The 21,693-nt window shown below is 39.4% G+C and overlaps 1 protein-coding gene across 1 annotated transcript in view; it reads left to right on the forward strand.

Annotated features, from left to right (window-relative positions):
• TBC1D5 (TBC1 domain family member 5) overlaps nucleotides 1-21,693 on the forward strand; it is a 595,923-nt gene that overhangs the window by 338,528 nt on the left and 235,702 nt on the right. Inside the window, exons 10-14 of the mRNA XM_070377101.1 lie at nucleotides 2,514-2,616; nucleotides 9,100-9,188; nucleotides 10,712-10,762; nucleotides 10,860-10,929; nucleotides 20,732-20,904. Coding sequence (XP_070233202.1) covers nucleotides 2,514-2,616; nucleotides 9,100-9,188; nucleotides 10,712-10,762; nucleotides 10,860-10,929; nucleotides 20,732-20,904 — 486 coding nt within the window. The remainder of the gene's footprint in view (nucleotides 1-2,513; nucleotides 2,617-9,099; nucleotides 9,189-10,711; nucleotides 10,763-10,859; nucleotides 10,930-20,731; nucleotides 20,905-21,693) is intronic.

Raw genomic sequence — 21,693 nt, forward strand, 5'->3', positions numbered from 1 at the left:
GGCCCGTGCCTCTGTGCTCTCGGTCTCCAGCCTCCCATGCACTCTCTTATCTTCCGGTACCCAAGCCTCCTCATTCATGCGTGTGGCATGCCAAGTGCCCATTCTCAGGCCAGCAGTGGCCTCTGAGCTGGACGCCTGCCGCTAGGCCTGCTCCTGCTGCTGCCGCAGCGTCTCACCTGGTCCCAAGAGCAGTGTGATCATCCCGCTTCAGAGATGAGGCCATTAGGCAACCGTCTACTCCAGTCCCGCAGCCAGCAGCTGTGCAGCAGAAAGCTGAACACAGGCTCTTCTCAGGCCTGTGACTCTCTATTTCACCTCAGTGTAATATCCTCGTCTCTCCTTCCTCTCAACTCTCCTCTTGCAGTCTTTTTCCAAATTAGAGTCCCTCCAGTACTCTCTTCTTTCCTTTTGGCTTCAGAAATGTAGTGTCATCTGTGGCTCTCCCCCCGCTTAATGCTGCCTTGGAAGCTCCTGCCTGTGCTTCCCGCTTCTCCTGCGCCCTGTTGTCCTGCCCCAGCCGGCGGCACCTCCCGGAAGCACGTGCTCTCTGTGTCACTAGCTCCACGCTGCGCTCAGAATCGAGCCCTCAGGGCTTTCCTTCTGATGGGGTGACCTTTCCCACAGACGTTCTGTGTTCCTCCTCCCCTAAAAATTCTCGTTCAGACCTTTTGTTATTGAACCCATTTGACTGCTTATTTCTGTATGATGTTGGGAAGCCTTCTAATCCCATTCTTTTACCCACAGCTGTCCAGTATTCCCAGCACCACTTTTTGAGGAGGCTGTCTTTTCTTCATTGTATGTTCTTGCCTTCTTCATCAGAGATACGGTGCCCATAGGTGTGTAAGCTTACCTCTGGGCTTTCCGTCTGGTTCCATTGGCCTGTGTTTCTGTTTTTGTGCCCGTGCTGTCCTATCTTGATGACTGTGGCTTTGTAGTCTAGTCTGAAGTCAGGAAGGTTGATTCCTCCAGCTCTGTTTTTCTTTGTCAAGATTTCTTTGGCTATTCAGCATCTTTTGTGTTTCCATCCAAATTGTAAATTTTTTTGTTCCCAGTTCAGTCACTCAGTCATGTCTGACTCTTTGCGACCCCATGGTCTGCAGCACACCAGGCCTCCCTGTCCATCAGCAGCTCCCGGAATTTACCCAAACTCATGTCCATTGAGTTGGTGATGCCATCCACCCATCTTTTTGTTCTAGTTTTCCGAAAAATACCACTGGTAGTTTTATAGGGACTGCGCTGACTCTGTAGACGGCTTTGGGTCGTGTGGTCATTTTCCCGATACTGGTTCTTCCACTCCAGGAACCTGGCGTCTCTCCATCTGTTGGTGTCGACTTTGATCTCCTTTATCGGTGACTTACCGTTTTCTGCATACGGGTCTTTTGTCTCTTCAGGTGGTTTATCCCTAGGTATTTTATTCTTTTCGTTGCAATGGTAAATGGGATTGTTTTTGTAACTTCTCTGATGTTTCACTGTCAGTGTGTATGCATGTAAGGGTTATCTGTATTACTTTTATTATATCCTGGCTGATTATTTTTGGATGACATTCATTCTTCCCTTATAGCGTCATCTTTTGGTATTCATGAGGGATGGAGTCCGGGACTCCCACAGATACCAAAATCCATGGATTGTTTAACTCTCTTGTATAAAATGCAGTAATATTCACAGATATAATCTGTGCCTATCCTCACATAAATCATCTCTAGATTTCTTATAATAGCTAATACAGTGTAAATACTGTGTAAATTGTTGCTGGCAGGCTGGCACATTCAAGTTTTGCTTTTTGGAACTTTCTAAAATTTGTTTTTCCTAAATATCTTTGATCCATGGTTGGTTGAATCTGCAGATTTGAAAGCCGCGTATACACAGGGCTGACAGATTCATTGTGTGTTGCATTCCTCTGTATTTGCTCTTTGGGTTGTTGCCATCTTTCATTATAAACAACTATTTAAGCTCCTTTCAGGTGAATACTCTGCCCTTTTTATTTCAGACTACCTCAAAGCACCTGGTAGAATTTTTGATCCAGAGATCATTTAAGCAGTATTGACTAACTCATTCCATTTAAAGTGGTGTTTTAATTAAATAAAACTAATGGTGTGGTCATGTGTAATAACTTAAATTCTGATATTTGCATGGAAAAAAAGATAATGATTTTTTCACAGAGTTGGTATTTACAAAATCACATTATACCAAATGGGATTAAACAAAGCGATCCCCCACACCAACGTCATTTTGCTTAAAAACTGTTTATTCATCACGTGATGATCTTAAGCATATGAAGACATTTGAAGTGTTTAGATGTCGAAGGTATCCCTCCCCTCTGTGATACAGTTATCTCCCTTTTCTCATCCTTTTTTTCTTTAATACATCAATCCCACCTCTGGCATAAGTTGCATGGCAAATACAGACTTGTACTAAAACCAGAAGCCGCCCTTGGCACCTCTCAGAGAGGAGAGTTTGAGGGTAATTCTTGAAATCGTGTTACTCAGTTTCAACCCTCTGTTTTCTTTTTTCAGGTTTCCTGAAATGCAGTTTTTCCAACAAGAAAGTGTGAGAAAAATTCTTACAGATGTTCTTTTCTGTTATGCTAGAGAAAACGAGCAGTTGCTTTATAAACAGGTAATGAAAATATCGTACAGGTGGCATCCATTGACTCAGAATTTTCTATACAGCTTGACAAATGATAGAGCAATAATGTAGCCTTTATTGTATCCAAAGTTGTATCATAATAGTAAAGCAATCAAAGAGCTGCTTGTCAGCTGCACGGTGAGAAAAGCAAGCTCACTGGCACACATATGCTTCTTCCTTATTATAAGACATTCCGCCAAATTGTCTTCTATAAGGCATTCAATCTTTTCTTTCAACTTTTGGGAGTTTGTTTATAAACAGCATCTTTGAAGGCAATCTAGTAATAAAACTTTTCAGAGTTGTATATATAAATGTTGTTTCTAAGCACAGCATTTATAAATGCATGCCATGCCGTGGAGGAAGTGATCAAGTGTCCTCTTACTCTTTAAAATCTACTGGCGATATACCTTCAGAAAGTTCCTTTAAACTTTCTGGAATTTATATGATATTCTTGAGATCTTGATGTTTAATTCATCTCGTAATTAAAGAAGGTTATTGGATTATGTGTATTCATTTTGAAATGTAAATTATTTAATATATAAAGAAGTATCCAGGTTTCTACTTAAGCTAATGGGATTCCAATAAAAATATACAAAGTTAGATACTCTAATGTATGTCAGAATACATGTTAAGTGAGGATTCAAACTATTAATAAATTCTCTAACAATCCAAAGTTGTTATGTCCACTGGTGACCACCCAAATTCAGTATAACAGAAAACACCTGCATGGTGAGAGCAGTTTATTTATACTTTGAGATAAACTTGATTTATTTAAAGATAATAAACCAACTCATATTGCAGTTGTCCTAAATAATATATTTGTTATTCTATACATGAAAATATGCAAAAGAACTAATTTTATCTTAGTTTTGATATTACTAATATATATTTTATATTAATTACATGGTGATAATGAGCTTTTAGAATGGGAAATGGAAAAAATATATCCTGTTCATAATGGCAACCAAAACTATAAAATGTCTAGGAATAAATTTAGTAATATAAGAATAAAAGCTATATATAGCTTTTATAAGAATATAAGAATAAAAACTATAAATGTCACAGAAGGATGTAAAGGTAGAGTTGAATAAACAGAAAAGTGACAGCACGTGTTTAGGTGGAAGATACTAAGGAAAGATACTGTTTCTTCCTAAATTAGTATGTAAATGTGTTATCATTCCACTGATAGGCTAAGTGAAAGAGATACAGTTTTTTAAAACTGGACACAGTTATTTTAACTTTAGTGCCCAAAAGCTTTATAGTAATTTTAATGGCAAGAAAGAACATAGCTTGCTGGTTGTGAGCACTGCGTCTAGACTCTGATTCTTTCATCTGTGTCTCAGCTCTAACGCTTCTTAGACAACACACAGACTCGCCTCTTCTGCTCTCACAGCTTTGCTGATGAGGGCAGTGCTCTTGTAGAGTTAAAAGCATTAGTGCTCCTAAGCCTTCGTGTTGGTAGTTACCGTGGTGATCATGGTTATGGTCAATTAACACATGTGCTTCAGTTGCCACAGAATTTAGGGGAAGGGGAGAATGACATAGGAAGACATGGAAACAGTTATAAATGTTACATGATCAAACCAGTGTAACAGTAGTGTGGAAACTGAGAGAGAGATCAGTGGAACAAGGTAAGAACAGGTCCAATCATAAGTGAGATCTTCATGTGAGATAGATAGGGCATTTCCATTCAAGGGGAAAAGGATACTGAATTGCTGTATTTGATTTTCCATCTAAAAACGATTAAATTAAAGGTGTAATTGTAAGAACTAAAACTACATAAAAATTCTGGGAAAAAAGAAACATTTAGGAGGATTTTTTGATAACCTCAGGGTAGGAAAGGCCTTCCCTAGCAAGATATGCTGTCCAGATCAGATCCAAAGTGCGGAAACCAACAGCAAACCAGAAAGGAGACAGGAGAAAATAAATCTCCATCTGTGCAAGATTTTTTGGAAGCAAATAAAAGAAAATTCTAGTAAGAATGACTTAAAATCTAAGAATGTTACTAACACACTTTCAAGAAGTCATCAGGTTCAGGCTCTTCGCCAGTGATCCCGGTTCATTTCCGTTGTTCTGTTCTCTGTCTCATTTTGTTGGCTTTTGTCATCAAGCCTGTCTCCTCAGTCTTCTGTCTCCTCTTTGAAATATCTGGGAGTATCTCATGATGAAAACTTTGATGATAGCCAATGAGGTTAGAATATAATTATGCCAAGTTATACGTTTATTTCCCCTTTTTCTTTAGAGAAAGAAACAACTAGATTCACAGACAAGGAAAAAAAAAAACACATTATAATTGTGTAGTCCATCGATTTGTAAGGCACACAGCACACTCGTTTGTAAGGAAAACTAAAGAGAAGTGGGTCAGATCAGACACGCTTGATAATTTAGACAAAGTCTATCGGTCACTGAGCAGGAAACTATTATTAACTTACTGCTGCGCATCAACCTTCTTAGACTTAAAATTACTCCATATACATGTTAAAAATTCTATAGATTCTATAGAGGTAGAAATAATCCCTTACTCTAAGAGGATTGGATATTTAACCAGATCAAATTTAAGAAAAAACCTTGAGTTTCATCACAAGCTGTTAAAGCTATTATTTTGTACTAGGTGACACCCCGTTTAACATCGACCATATTGTTAATAGTTATGGGATTTTATTGAATTAATGAGACTGTTATCATGTAGTAGAATGTCTTGCTGAGTTAATTGAAACTGCAGAGATTATATAAATGGTATTAATGAACTTTGACTGCCTGATGCCTCAGCTTTAATAAAGACTGCTTGGTGGGCTAAATGAACACAGGCAGATAAAAGAACAGGTTCAATTTTGTGAGCCTACAGGCTGTTGATGAGGAAAACTTTGTTACCTTTATTTTCAACTGACATGAGTTTGGAGTGCAGTGACTACTGAGGATCCAGCAGTGAACAAGGCTGTAAGCAAGCAGAAACACTGACGTGCGGGTGGAAACAAAACACAGATTTTGGAAACTGATGATACATTTCTTTTTTGTTACGTTTTATCAGATTTACAGCACATTGAATTTATTATCATTCTTTCCAGATCTCTCTTCATTTAAACAATTTATTATCATTCTTTCCAGATCTCTTTTCATTTAAAGATATCTATTTGGTTGTCAATTGTAATTAATAATCAGGCTTTACTAGTCTAAAATTGAGAGTAAGATCAACAATTTTTTCCAAGTCTGTTTTAGAAAAATGTACCTAGTTTAGTTGGATGTGAAGCCTGAATGTGTAAAAGGCTGTCTTAGAGGTATTCAGGGCATTCTGAATTTTACAATTTTCCATTGTACAAAAAGCATTTTTTTATTGATGGGAAATACTGAAGTATAATTCAGTACAATTCTTTTCCATTTTTCATCATATTGTAGCTTTTACCAATGTGTTGATAAATGATATGTACCCCTCTGGTGGAAGCTATTTCATTCATCCAGTCACTATGCAATGAGCACCTTGTATATGCTGAGCATATAGTAGGAGCTGGGTTTTCCTAGGTATGTACGGATGTACATACGCACGTACATATACATATATGTATCACTTGCCAAGTTTATAACCATGCAGTACTTCCGTACTCATTTGATCATGTGTCTTGCTGTCTAGATCACAGGCTCCGTAATGGTTGGGAGGTGCTCACTCCATTCATTTTTGTGTTCTCAAAACATCATAGGTAGTTAACGGATAATTTTTGGAATAAATAAAAGTAAATGATGTATGGGCAAATGTAGACTCTGGAGAGAGGTCACAGAAAGTAGAGGGAAGAGAACATTAAAGAAAGTGAGAAGATGCATTTAGGCAAGAGCTGTTTCTTACTAAAGCATCCATAAATAGTTTTAGAAAACATATTGAAAGGAAACGTTCCAGTCCGAAGATCACGGACACCGCCACCAACGACTAAAACCTGGTAATCAACCTAATAAAAACTATGCAGTTGTACATATTTTTGGACTGGAAGATCTGGTATTCTTAGAAATATCTATTTTATTCAAGTTAATACAATCACAGTAAAAAATAGTTTTTGTCTAGCATTTTCTGTAACTAAATTACATTTTCATTTGGATGAAAAAAGTTATTAGAATAGGCAAAATAGTTTTGAGGAAAAGGATAGAAAATATGGGGAACTGGAGTATTTTACAGCTCAAATCGTGACAGTAGTAAAGTTCTTGTTAAGAATGTATAAATTAGTAGAATACCAGTAAAAACAAACCCAGAAAAAATGAAAGCCAAAGAATCAGATTATGATAAAGATGACATTTCAGAACTCTTGGGAAAAGATGGATTATTCAGTAGATAAAGATTACTCAATAAATTAGTTTAACTCTTAGGGAGAGGAAAATGCATATTTATTCTTCGGGGCAAAAAGAAATTCCAGATGGGTAAAGAATTAGCTGTGAAAAAGGAACTTGTAATTTAACTTAATCTCAATATGATGAAGGTTTCTTTGGCATGAATGCAAAAGAAATTATAAAAGATGATTTATTGATTTGACTATTTTTAAAGTATATGGTTTCACTTTGACATGAGATATCATCAAAATTAAAAGGCAAGTTACAAACATGGGAAAGCATTTGTAACAAAAATGACTAAGGGTTAATTTCCTGAATTGCTGAAGAAATATTACAGATTATTAGGGAAAAGGAAACTCTTCATTAAGAGAAAATGGGCAATTCATTAAATAAAAATGGCCACTAAAACGTTTGTATTCAATCTCACTAACATTTAAGTAAGTTAAAGCAACTGTTTGTAAAATTTGATGGGATTTTTAAAAAAACACTACAAATAAAGATGAGAGTATATGAAATGATTTGGGGAGTTTTATGCCTTAAAGTGAGGGAATTATTTCTAAAGGGCAGATTAATTGTATATGTCGAATATCTTAACTCATTTACCCAGAAATTTTTCTTCTAGGGAGTTTATCCCAAGGAAACCACTAGAAATAAGCAAAAGATTACCTCGAGGATATCGCCACAGCTGCTCTTTCTTCCTTCTTCGGCCTTCCCTCCCTGCTTTTTTGTTGTTTTGTTTGCTTTCGCTTTTCTGTAGTTCTCTCCTATAAGCGCCTCTTACTTTCATGATTAAAAGTATGTCACTCAGTTTTTGGAATAATTTGAGATTATTCCAGAATAATAAGCCCCTGATAATGTTTTTAAACCACTTTAGCAACATTTCATTATTTCTGGGTCTCTACCAAGTTCTTCTAAGGAGCAGTCTTTTCAAGACTTGTTTAGTAGGTGATGTTTACCTAAAAAGATTGAAGTGATGTGTGGTAATTTGTCCTAAATCACAAGTAAATTGTCAGTGGATCCTAAATTATTTTGTAAGAATGTCATTAAGCCCTTCTAATTCCAGGCTGGTGAAGACCTGTCAGTGAACTCTGACAGTTTCCTTCTGGGCTACTTAGTAGCACAGAGCTGCGAGACTGGTGCAGAGTGCTGTGTGGCTGTCCCTCACTGGAGGTTTTCTTTAATCCCATTAGCAAAGAGAGGAGACTTTATTGTTATTTCCTGAAAAGCTGGGGTTTTGTGTTGTCTTTTTGCAAGAGATCATCATAGATAAAAGGAAAATAGTAATTGACTCACTTTAAAAGGCAGAAAAGCGTATAATCTATTTTTAACTTGCTAAAATATGCTTTTGATGCCTAAGTAGGGGGAAAAAAATCTCAACTGATCTGGAATATCTTATTTTTTCACAATAATGTATAAATAATAGATTTTTATAATAACCTTTGAAAGGCAACTTAGTAATTAATATCTTTTTGTTTCTGTGTGTATTTACGTAATCCATAGATGAACAGAATATAAGGACAAAGAAAATTATATTGGTGAAATCACTAAATAAATTGAAAAGTAACCTTATAGTTGAAATAGGAAAAAAAAAATTACGGCCATCTTGGCTTAAGCACCTTTAAAATTTTTACTTGAAAACTTTGTTTTTCCTCATACCTGCTAAAGATTATTTCTTTTATTATCCAACATTTCCAGCTAGCTGACTTCAGCTCTTCCTAAATCTACAGACATCCAAATTTTGAGCCATTATATAATGAAAACATTGGATGTAATTTCCTTAGGTCTCCAGTTCTTAGTTGCCCTTCTTACTACAGATCCTTACACTGTAGCTCATGATTATGATTTGCATAAATGAAATTCATATTTATGAGCACAGATTCTGAAGCAACTGACAGGTGCAAGGTTGTCTGCCATGCCAATGTATTGTTTGTTGTGTTATTTAAAAGAGAGCTGCTCTCCATGTTTTAAAGAAGAATACATGCTGTGGTTGACTCGGAAGTCAAATTCTAAAACTAAGTCTCCTTTTGTAGTTTTTACGTTTTTGCTTCTGTGTATAATATGGAAATGCTGGCAGTGGGGGTCAGCTGCAGGGCTCTCAGCTGAGCCCCTTCTGTCCACTGGTGAATCCTCAGCACCCGCCCCCTCCTTTCTCGGGCTCTGTTCCAGGGAATGCACGAGCTGCTGGCTCCTATCGTCTTCACCCTCCACTGCGACCACCAGGCCTTTCTCCATGCCAGTGAATCTGCGCAGCCAAGGCAAGTTTTTATGGGAGCTCCATCTATTTTTCAGCCCTGTTGTAATCTTTTTTTTAACCTCAACACCTTTTACATTGAAGATTTTGTAAATTGTAAGCATTTGTTTGAGATTCATGTGGCTGAACCACTTAGTAGTTGTAATCCTATTTCAGCTGTGGGGAAACTTGGAATTCTAAATATTTTTGCAAGTCTTAGAGCCGTACCAAAGGAAGACATATATCTAACGGATCAAGAAGAGATTTTTGTTGCAATGGCGAAGTGCTAACAGTTGTTAATATTCATACATTGCATCCTACAGTGACCCCTTCTCTCACACTAAGCTGTAAGAGAACCTATTCTGAGATGTATTTTGTCCTCCCCAGATCCAACTCAATTCAATTCATAAACAGAATGGTTTCACAAAGAACCCCAATTTAAAGAAATACAAATGACTTCCCATGTTTTTTAGATACATTATTATTTCCAGTAGATAACTTCAGTAATTGTATTTAACTTAGGCTGATTGTTAGAATTTATTTTCTAACTTAAGATACCCTCACTAGGTGGGCAAGAGAAGCAGCTTGGAGGCGTCTTGGGAATGGAGAGCCTAGGGACTGTAAACCATCAGGAACGTTCGTAGGCTGGCCCCTCTCCATGCAGAAAACAGAGAATTAGCATGTAGCATTTCATCTGTTTGCGCATACAGTCTTTATTCATCAAAAGCAGCCATCATTTTGCTGAACATATATGAGGGCATTTGTCAAATCAACTTGACTATATCGTAGGTTTGTATTTTCTAGCTCCTTGGAGTTTTTCCAGTTACATTGGATGTATTGGAGAATTTCTTGAATCTGACTATAATAACCATATCTTAATTGCCATTGCCTCAGTTTCTCTATAAACTATGATAAGGATGCAATTAGTATTGAGATCCTGTTCTCATGCCAGTTTTATCTTTTCAAAAATGTATATGCAGACTATACTTCATAGAAAAGTATACATGATTGAAAGTAGCTTTTTAAAAAACAGCTTTTAAATGAGTTGGGTATGCTTCTTTAAGAGTTTCAATCCTTTATAAAGTAAAAGGAGCACTAAAATAGATTTGGACGAGGTCACTGATAGATACTAAAACATATTAAAAGTAGAAGCCATTGAAGGAAAATAAATCAGTGTTTTGATACAGGATCTATGACCAGTAATTACATATTTCCTTGTTTCATTTGGACAAGTGATAGATTGTGGAGCAATCAGTTGATTCTAGATCAGGCATATTCAAAGAATGTATTGTCACATTCAGCATTTGTTATTTGGAATAATTAGATAGTTACATCACTGTGGTAGAGACAGGGAACTAATTTGTTTTCGATCTTTGTAGAAAGAAACATTTCATATGTTAATAGAGTTGCTCTTTTTATTTAAAAAAGGCTCATGTTTTTTCCTTTACACATTATATGAAAGCTGGCTTAGAGTATAGATAAGGCAACCTCTGCATCTTTTTCTGTTAAAAAATTACACATTCTGATCACTTGCATTGCTGTTTTAAGTGAGGAAATGAAAACTCTCCTGAACCCTGAATATCTGGAACATGATGCCTAGTAAGTACAAAAACTTTTCTGTTATTTTTATTTTTTATGCTATTTTTACCTTAATGAAGATTTAACATTAGCATTATATTATTTTTCTGATTTTTAGTGCAATGTTCTCACAGCTTATGGAAACTGCTGAACCTTGGTTTTCTACTTTTGAGCATGATGGTCAAAAGGTAATTATAGTAAAAATATTTTCAATGTATTTGAGGGAATAAATGATTTCAGTAAATAAAAGTGTAAAATCAGAGAACAAAAGCCATTATTATCACTATAAAAACAAAAATATAAAAATGCCTCTGAAATAAGTTTGAACTGGGGTTCTAAATCATGCCTCTAATTATTGACAGATTTACAAAGGTAATATAAAAATTTTCATGTAAAATAGAAACTTTCTTTTATATGTGTGTAAATTATGCATGTAATATAATTTCTTAAAAATTGCTATAAATTTTGAATGAGAAGTGTATTTATCTACTTGATCTCTGCTGTCCTGGTGAGGAGACAGGCCCTGAAGCATGTAGGTAAACTGTACCCAGTAGGTTGTTTTACTGATGCATCACTCAATTGAATTTATATGTTTAGCAGCTATATTTATCCTTACTGTCTCTCAGCTTTATTCTTTAACTGTAATTTTTGTGAAATGACATACCATAGTATTCACCTTTTTAAAGTGTACAATTTAGAGGTTTTTAATAGATTCACAGAGTTGGTGCGTGCATCTCCACTTTCTAATTTCAGACCATTTCAGCACCCTAGAAGGAAACCCTGTCCCCACTAGCAGTTGCCCCTCCTTCCCCCTCCCCAGAACATCCGGCATCTCTAATGTATCCCCGTTTCTTTGAACTTGCTGTTCTGGACCTTGCATGTAAATGAAATCATGCAATATGTGACCTTTGTGACTGTCTGTTTTGACTTAGAATAGTGTTTTCACTATTTGGGATATAGCATGTGTCAGTACGTCATCCCTTTTCATGGCTGAATAATATTTCCTTGCATACATATATGCCACATTTTATTTTTCCGTATGTCAGTTGGTAGACATTTGGGTTCTTTTCACTTTTTAACTATTAAAAATAATGTTGCTCTGAACATTTATGTACAAACTTTTTGTGAACATATGTTTTCATTTCTCTTGGCATATCTCTAGGAGTGGAATTGCCAAATTAACTGTCATTTTAAACAAATATATATGCTAACTTAGGGATTGTTCTGGCCTTTTCATTGTTATTGCACAACATTGGGAAGATTACAAATTATTCTGACAAGGTCTGTTGTGTTAAGAGTTTTGGGTTTATTTTTTTCTATGTGACTAATTTCTTTTATATTAGTATAATTGAATGCGTTCTGGTTAGAAACCGTGTATCACTCAGTTCTTTCGCTTTATCTCTTAGCCAATGAGATGGATAACTAATGCTTTTTATGCCTTTGGTCGAGGTCAGGACGAACTACTGCCTGCAGGCCAATTTGGCCTGCCATCTGTTTTTGTACAGCTTGTGAGTTAAAAATGGCTTTTACATTATTAAATGGTTGAAAAAATATCAAAAGAGAAGTAATATTTTGTGACATGCAGATTACGGGGAACTCGAATTTCCACATCCAGAAAAAACTTTTGTTGGGATACAGCCACGCCTATTTGTTTACTTACTGTCTTCAGCTGCTCTCTCATTACAAAGGCAGAGCTGGGTGATTGCAACACGGACGGTGTGGCTTGGAAAGCCTCAAACATTTACCATTTCTGCAGAGAAGGTTTGTCAAGTCCTAGCCTAAGTGATGTTCTTCCTCCAGCAATATATCACCATGCTCTATTCTGTAAGGATTATTAGAGGGGAAGCGTGCTGTAAGCACATGCGATGAACAGTGTATTTTCAGCAGGTGATTTGGTAAAGAGACTTATGTGAACATCAGATTTTGAGCAGAGTATTTGAATACATTTAATTATAGGCCTCATGATCGTTTTACACCCTGGTCATTTTGTGTTTTATAACTGATTCAGAGTATCTGAGAAACTGAGTGATAAAATGTGAGGGCTGCCAGTTTTTACTTGTACTTATCCACGTTGCTTTCACAGAATCATATGAAAATGGCTAAGACTACACAAAGACACGTAATCAGAGAACACGCAGATATGACCTCTGAGAATCTGTATCTGTTATTTGTGTGTATCAGTGCATCGTGTGTCCCTGAAAAGCATATCTCGTGACTCCCTTTTCATCCTACCCTTTGTCTTCTATTCCATGATTCTGTCATCTTTTAAAGAAGAAGGTTAGAAACTATTATATCCCTCTTTCGGGTCTTCTACTTCCATGGAAAATTCAGTTATATGGCGGTGCACGCCGCCTCGTGCAGTGATGCTCCTTTTATAAGGCTTTCGTGGTGAAGGAAGCAATGTGTTGGTTTCATAATGGTGTGAAATCGTCATCTCACTGTATCACTCACTCTGTAGCCTGGCACTGATCTGTAAAACACACTTTGCTGCCACTAAGCAGTGGTCAGAAAAGCTCTCTAGTGCTGTTGGTCGTGGTGTGCGTCTCATCAAATGAGACAATCACAGCTTTATGTTCAATGTAGGTAGCATTCTTCGTCATAAGAAATCCTGAAGATAAGTGGTTTTCATTAACTCTATCTTTATTGTTTCAATTTTCCTATTAGATATGCTATGCTGTTTAGCATTTAAATGACCAGAGAGATTGCTTTCAAGTTTTTTAAATTTAAGAGATATTATATTAGGTTGGTGCAAATGTAATTGTGGTTTCTAACTGGGAATTTTAAATCATTATAATTAGGGTCAAACACAACTTTATTGATCAAAATAGGCACCATTACAATCAACACATCTTTGCCAACAACAAGTGTCTGTTTACTTCTGTAGCATAAAAGTCCATACCTTGGGACTTGGCAAACCCTTGGAGGCGTTTCCGCCTCCTGCTGGTTGTGGAAGCATTTTCCTTGCAGAGAATTGTTGAGATGGTTGATGAAGTGGTGTCTGTTGGTGAGAGGCCAAGTGAATATGGTGGGTGAGGCAAAATTTTCTAGTCCAGTTCATCCCACTTCTGGCGCTCTGGTTGTGTGGCATGCAGTTGGGCATGGTCGTGGAGAAGAATTGGGCCCTTTCTGTTGACCAGTACTGGCTGCAGGCTTTGCAATTTTTGGTGCATCTCATTGATTTACTGAGCATACTTCTCAGATATAATGATTGCACTAGGATTCAAAAGGCTGTAGTGGATCAGACGGGCAGCAGACCACCAAACAGCGACCATGACCTTTTTTTGGTGCAAGTTTGGCTTAGGAAAGTGCTTGGAGCTTTTTCTTGGCCCATCCACTGAGCTGGTCATCACTGGTTGTCATATAAAATACGCTTTTTGTCTCAGAAATGGTCCGTCGTTCCGTAGAAAAAGAGAAGACGACACTTCAAAGTGATGAGGTTTTTTTATTTGTGGACCACTGATAAGGCACCTGGACTCCCCACGTGGCAGTAGTGGTAAAGAACCCGCCTGCCAGTGCTGGAGACATAAGAGAAACGCGCTGGTTGGCCGTTGTCAACTTCTGAAGGCCAGCCAGTATGCCCTCGTCATCAAGGCTCTCATCTCCTTTGCAAAACTTCTTGAACCACCACTGTGCTGTATGTTCGTTGCAGTTCCTGGGCCAAATGCACTGTTGATGATGTGAGTTGTCTTCACTGCTTTACAACTCATTTTGAACTCGAATAAGAAAATCGATCAGATTTGCTTTTGTCTTAACATCATTTCCGTGTGTGTGTGCTCAGTCGTGTCTGATTCTTTGTGGCCCCATGGACTGTAGTCCACCAGGCTCCTCTGTCCATGGGATTTTCTAGGCAAGAGTACTGGAGCAGGTTGCCATTGTCTCCAAGGCATGGATCTTCCCGACCCAGGGATCTTGCGTCTCTTGCACTGGCAGATGGATTCTTTACCACTAGCAACACCTGTGAAGTCCTTACTCCTATCAGTTTCTTAGTCTAAAATGAAATAAATGTAAATACCCAGCAAATAATGTCATTAGCATAAAAACATAAAGTGAAAAAGACACATTAAAATAATGTATACCATAACCATATTTATTTAAATACATATCAAATGGCAAAGTTCAGTAATGTAAAACTGCAAATACTTTTGCACCATCCTAATGAAGTATTCTGTTAGGGGAAATCTTCTTAAGTTAAAGCATCCTGTTATTTGAAGAGAGTGTACTGGATGTTACAAAATCAGAAAAAAGAGTCTTGGCTTTACTATTTTTGTAGTAAATGATGGCAATATGAAGGTTTCCCTTTCTCTTTTATATACAAATTAGCAACGAGTTGAGCTCTAAATTTTAATGTAGTCTTCTGACCTTTAGACCTAAGTACACTAGGGCAGGCACTGTAGAAAGTCCAAAGGGCTGTGTTTCATCTTAAGACTGGAAATGATGCTGGGCAGCCAGATGGAGCCCCTTCCCATGAGCCTCCTCTGTCCTTAACAAGCGCCCCCCTCCTGTCTCCTGAGCTTTCTGCCACCCTGCCTAGTCACGACTCTAGGGCGAATTCCAGGCTTTTTTTCTGTGTAGTTCTTTCTTCCAAATGGTGCAGGCAAGAGCTTTACCTTCTTTATGTCGCTGAATCTGCTCCAGTGACAAAAAGCTGATACTCCTTTTAGAGATTTCACATTTTAGGAGGCAGAGAAGTAGCAAAGCAGGGAAGACGGACTGAACTGGGACCGGACACTTGAGCCAAATCTGACAGTACACGTGGGGGCCCTTCAGAGGAAACACTGGGAGGGATGCTTCACGTAGAGAATGGCAGACCAGGGTTTCTGCAAGCACAGTGAGAGCAGGCTGACCACGTGAGGGAAAGACTGCCCACCTGGCTAAAGAATTTGGATTGTTTTGTTTTTCCTGGAGTGAAAATAATGAGGCCCTCTTGAAAATGTCTAAGGAGGGGCTCTGCCATCTTGTGACTTGTATGAAAAGGCAAAAAGATGGGACACTGAAAGATAAACTCGCCAGATCAGTAGGTGCCCAGTATGCTCCTGGAGAAGAGTGGAGAAATAAGTCCAGAAAGAATGAAGAGGCTGAGCCAAAGAACATCGCCCAGTTGTGGATGTGTCTAGTGATGGGAGTAAAGTCTGATGCTGTAAAGAACAATGTTGCATAGGAACCTGGAATGTTAGGTCTATGAATCAAGGTAAATTGAAGTGGTCAAACAGGAGATGACAAGAGTGAACATGGACATTTTAGGAATCGTGCCAAAGAAGCTTAAGTTGAACGGTCCTATGAAGACTTACAGGTGTCCGGTGGCTCAGATGGTAAAGTGTCTGCCTACAACGCGGGAGACCTGGGTTCGATCCCTGGGTTGGGAAGATCTCCTGGAGAAGGAAATGGCAACCCACTCCAGTATTCTTGCCTGGAAAATCCCATGAATGGAGGAACCTGGTAGGCTACAGTCCATGGGGTCGCAAAGAGTCGGCCACAACAAGACCTTCTAAAACTAACATCCAAAAAAGATGTCCTTGGCATCACTGGAGACTAGAATGCAGAAGTAGGAAGTCAATAGATACCTGGAGTAACAGGCAGATTTGGCCTGGGAGTACAAAATGAAGCAGGGCAAAGGATAACAGAGTTTTGCCAAGAGAACACACTGGTCATAGCAAGCACCCTCTTCCAACAACAGGAGAAGACTCTACACATGGACATCACCAAGTGGTCAATACCAAAATCAGATTGATTATATTCTTTGCAGCTGAATATGGAGAAGCTCTAGTGCTTCTGCTGCTGCTCAGTCGCTTCAGGCGTGTCCGACTCTGTGCAGCCCCACAGACGGCAGCCCACCAGGCTCCTCCATCCCTGGGATTCTCCAGGCAAGAACACTGGAGTGGGTTGCCATTGCCTTCTTTGGGAGAAGCTCTATACAGTCAGCGCAAACAAGACAGGGAACTGACTGTTGCTCAGTTCATGAACTCCATGTTGCAAAACTCAGAGTTAAATTGAAGAATGTAGGAAAAACCACTAGACCATTCATGTAAGACCTAAATCACATCCCTTGATTATGCAGTAGAAATGACAAATTCAAGGGATTAGATCTGTTAGATATAGTGCCTAAAGAACTATGGACGAAGATTTTTAACATTGTACAGGAGGCAGCAATCAAAACCATCCCCAAGAAAAAGAAATGCAAAAAGGCAAAATTATTGTCTGAGGAGGGCTTACAAAGAGCCATGAAAAGAAGAGAAGCTAAAGACAAAGGAGAAAAGGAAAGATATATCCATCTGAATGCAGAGTTCTAAAGAATGGCAAAGAGAGATAAGAAAGCCTTCCTCAGTGATCAACACCAAGTAATAGAGGAAAACAGTAGAATCGGAAAGACCAGAGATCTCTCCAAGAAAATTAGAACTAGCTGGGGAACATTTCATGCAAAGATGGGCACAATAAAGGACAGAAATGATACGGATCTAACAGAAGCAGAAGATAAGGGGTGGCAAGAATACACAGAAGAACTGTACAAAAAAGATCTTCATGACTCAGATAACCATGATGGTGTGATCACTCACCTAGAGCCGGACACCCTGGAGTGACAAATCAAGTGGGCCTTAGGAAGCATCACTACAAACAAAGTGAGTGGAGGTGATGGAATTCCAGTTGAGCTATTTCAGATTCTAAAAAACGATGCTGTGAAAGTGCTGCACTCGATATGCCAGCAAATTGGGAAAATTCAGAAAGCCACCAGACTGGAAAAGGTCAGTTTTCATTCCAGTTCCAAAGAAAGGTAATGCCAAAGACTGTTCTAACTACCACACAGCTGCACTCATTTCACACACTAGCAAAGTAATGCTCAAACTTCTCCAAGCCAGGCTTCAGCGGTATGTGAACCAAGAACTTCCAGATGTTCAAGCTGGATTAAGAAAAAAGCAGAGGAACCAGAGATCAAATTGCCAGCATCCGTTGAATCATAGAAAAGGCAAGAGAACTCCGGGAAAATATCTACTTCTGCTTCATTGACTTTGCTAAAGCCTTTGGCTATGTGGATCACATCAAACTGTGGAAAATTCCTAAAGAGATGAGAATACCAGACCTCCTTACCTGCCTCCTGAGATATCTGTATTCAGGTCAAGAAGCAATAGTTAGAACCAGACATGGAACAAGGGACTGGTTCAAAATTGGGAAAGGAGTACGTCAAGGCTGTATATTGTCACCCTGCTCATTTAACTTCTATGCAGAGTACATCATGCAAAATGCCAGACTGGATGAAGCACAAGCTGGAATTAAGATTGCCAGGAGAAACAGCAATAACCTCAGATTTGTAGATGCCACCACCCTTATGGCAGAAAGTGAAGAGGAACTAAGGAGTCTCTTGATGAGGGTGAAAGAGGAGAGTGAAAAAGCTGGCTTAAAACTCAACATTCAAGAACTAAGATCATGGCATTCGGTCCCATAACTTCATGGAAAATAGATGGGGAACAATGGAAACAGTGACAGACTTTATTTTGGGGGGCTGATTTTTGGGGCTCCAAAATCACTGCAGATGGTGACTACAGCCATGAAATTAAAAGATGCTTGCTCCTTGAAAGCAAAGCTATGACAAACCTAGACAGCATATTAAATAGCAGAGACTACTTTGCCGACAAAGGTCCATCTAGTTAAGGCTATGGTTTTTCCAATAGTCATGTATGAATGTGAGAGTTGGACCATAAAGAAAGCTGAGTGCCAAAGAATTGATGCTTTTGAACTGTGGTGTTGGAGAAGACTCTTGAGAGTCCCTTGGACTGCAAGGAGATCCAACCAATCTATCGAGAGGAAATCAGTCCTGAATATTCATTGGAGGGACTTACACTGAAGCTGAAGCTCCAATACTTTGGCCACCTGATGCGAAGAGTGGACTCGCTGGAAAGGACCCTGATGCTGGGAAAGATTGAAGGCAGGCAAAGGGGACAACAGAGAAAGAGGTGATTGGATGTTATTACCAGCTCAATGACATGAGTTTGAGCAAGCTCTGGGAGTTGGTGATGGACAGGGAGGCTTGGTGTGCTGCAGTTTGTGGGATTGCAGAGTCAGACACGACAGAGCAACTGCACTGAACTGAAGGAGCGACTTCCCTTGTGATCCAGTAGGCAGGGCTCCATGCTTCCACTGCAGGGGCATGGGCTTGATCCCTGATTCGGGAGTAAGATCCCACATACGGCAAGGCATTACCAAAAAAGGAAAAAAATTAAAAGTATAAGGAAGGTAATCTGGTACAGTCTAATACCTGGGTTAGATAGATCACCAGGCAGTTTGCAAGATGGATTTAAAGCAGGAGGGAAGGAGTAATTCGGTCCCCTAATCAGGTTGTTCCAGGCAGAGAAGCAGCATATACAGAAGTCCCTTCAGTGGTTGTGAGGAGCTAAAATTGGCCAACTGGGTGTTCTTACTGGAGGATGGGTTGTGTTAGACTTGGGAAAGCGTGAACAAGTATGAGCAGAAGATGATTAGCACCGATGTGGGCCTGTGGATTTGAAACCTTTGGGCTGTCTGAGATTCTTCACCAACATTTGAGCTTGTGACAGGTGGCCTAGAGCTCTAGATATGAATACAGATTAGAAAGTCTTTGGAAAAAGAACTTTGACTATAGCACTGTGAATGACTGAGCTCACTCAGGGAACTGTATATAAGTTGAGGTTCACCTGACACCAGAACCATGTGGAAAAGCAGCATTCGCAAAATAGAGCGAAGAATGTGAACTCGAGAAGGAGCCTGAGGTTGAGCAACAGGCGGCCATTGAGAGAGGGAGCGTAGGTGCAGAGAGGCAGAACTTGGGGACTGAACATTAGAAGAAAGGGCAGACATAGAATATCACGGTATATCATCAGGACTGGTGCTGAAGCTGGAACTCCAATACCTGGGGCACCTGATGCCAAGAACTGACTCATTGGAAAAGACCCTGACGCTCGGAAAGACTGAAGGTAGGAGGAGAAGGGGACGACAGAGGATGAGATGGCTGGGTGGCATCACCGACTTGATGGACATGAGTTTGAGCAAACTCCGGGAGTTGGTGATGGACAGGGAGGCCTGGCTTGCTGCAGTCCATGGGGTCGCAGAGAGTCAGACAGACTGTGCAACTGAACTGACTGCGCATCAGACTTGAGGGGGTGGCTCAAGTTTACGTGAAGGCATTGCACAGTCAGAGATCGGCCTGTCTTAGTACAAGGTATGGGGTGGCAGGAAGGGAAGTTGTACTGCCTGTGTAGATTTTTTTTAAGTCAGCTACACTTTTGATCTGGAGAATTTAAAAATCTTTCTACCTAGCTGTTGTTCTTTTTTTTTTTTTTTTCATTTATTCTTGACTGGAGGGTAACTGTCCTACAGTGGTGTGCTGGTCTCTGCCACACAGAAGCATATCCACGCCCCACCATCATGACTCTCCTCCCCTCACCCGTCAGCCCTTCCCATCCTCCAGGTTGTCACAGAGTACTGTCTGTCCAGCTGTTTAAATTGATCAAAGGACATTCAGAGAGAGCCTTCTTTTTTAGTATTAGTGTACTTTATTTCTTGACTTTTTTTTATTGTTTTAAGAGCTCAAAGTAACACAGTTTTCAATTACTGTTTTTTTTTTTTTTTTTCATGTCTAATTCTTGTGCCACAAGAAGCATGTTTCCTCAGAGTATTCACTTAGGTGCTGTGGCTGCTGAGGCACGCTGGCCACACACAGAGAGACTAGACAGACTACCTCTAGCCAAAACTGTCTTAAAAGACTGACTGTTACCAAAGAAACTGGTCAGGGGAACACAATTAGAACATATTTTAGAAGGTTTTTCCCGGCCTTTACTTTATGAGCACAGTCATTTATGTGACAATCAGTTTATTATTCCACATTTGAAGCGTTTGTCCTGAGTTGGTTAAAGTAGTCGTTGGTTCTTCTTTAAACTTCCATTGATAAATACTTTAAAGAGTCATGGCCTTGTACTTGTTGCTTTCACCCTGGAATAATGCCTGTTCCGTTTTTCCTGTGTTTAGGGGAAAGAAACCCTGATGCCTCCTATCCCCTTTGCTAGACCACAGGATTTGGGGCCAACAATTGCTATTGTTACTAAAGTCAACCAGATCCAGGACCAGCTACTGAAGAAGCATGATATTGAGCTTTACATGCACCTGAACAGACTGGAAATCGCACCACAGATATACGGGCTGTAAGTATCCGATTTGAATCGCAGCAGCACTGAAGCTTGATTTACGGTGGTTTCTGTATGATTTGGATTCACAGAAGCAAGAGTAAGCGCTGTCCCGGCTATAGCTCTTCCATATCGCCTTTGTGTTCTGTGAGCCAGACAGTGTGCTCACTGCTTTCATACGTCATCTTTCATCTAATATCACCCTTTGTTACAAAGGGAGAAGCTGAGACGTACAGTGAAGCTGTTAGTCACTCAGTCATGTCCGAGACTTCGCAACCCCATGGACTATATAGCCCACCAGGCTCCCCTGTCCATGGAATTCTTGAGGCAAGAATACTGAAGTGGGTTGCTATTCCCTCCTCCAGGGGATCTTCCCATCCCAGGGATCGAACCTGGGTCTCCTGCGTTGCAGGCAGATTCTTTACCATCTGAGCCACCAGAAAAGCCTAGGTTTACAATAACCTTACACATACTGAACAGTGAAATCATAATTCAGTCCAGATGGAACTGGATCCATAATCTGCAAAGCCCAGTGCAAAATAAAAATAAATGGCTTTTTAAAAAAATGAGTGGGAATTTCAAGGTGGCAACAGCAGATCATTAAACCAAGCCTTCTGAGAAGTGCAGAGTCATACAGATTATACACATGTGAAGCAGCCCAGTACCCAGACAGTCCTGTAATACATTCATGTTCTTTCCGCCTTATAACGTGCCTATCTGCTCTACCCTTTGGAGTGCATTTCTAAAAGTAAGATAAATGTCTCTCACAGTGAAAATAATATATTAACCTTCTTTAGCTAGATGATT

Source organism: Bos mutus, chromosome 1, assembly GCF_027580195.1.
Source record: "Bos mutus isolate GX-2022 chromosome 1, NWIPB_WYAK_1.1, whole genome shotgun sequence".
In the NCBI taxonomy this organism is placed as follows: domain Eukaryota; kingdom Metazoa; phylum Chordata; class Mammalia; order Artiodactyla; family Bovidae; genus Bos; species Bos mutus.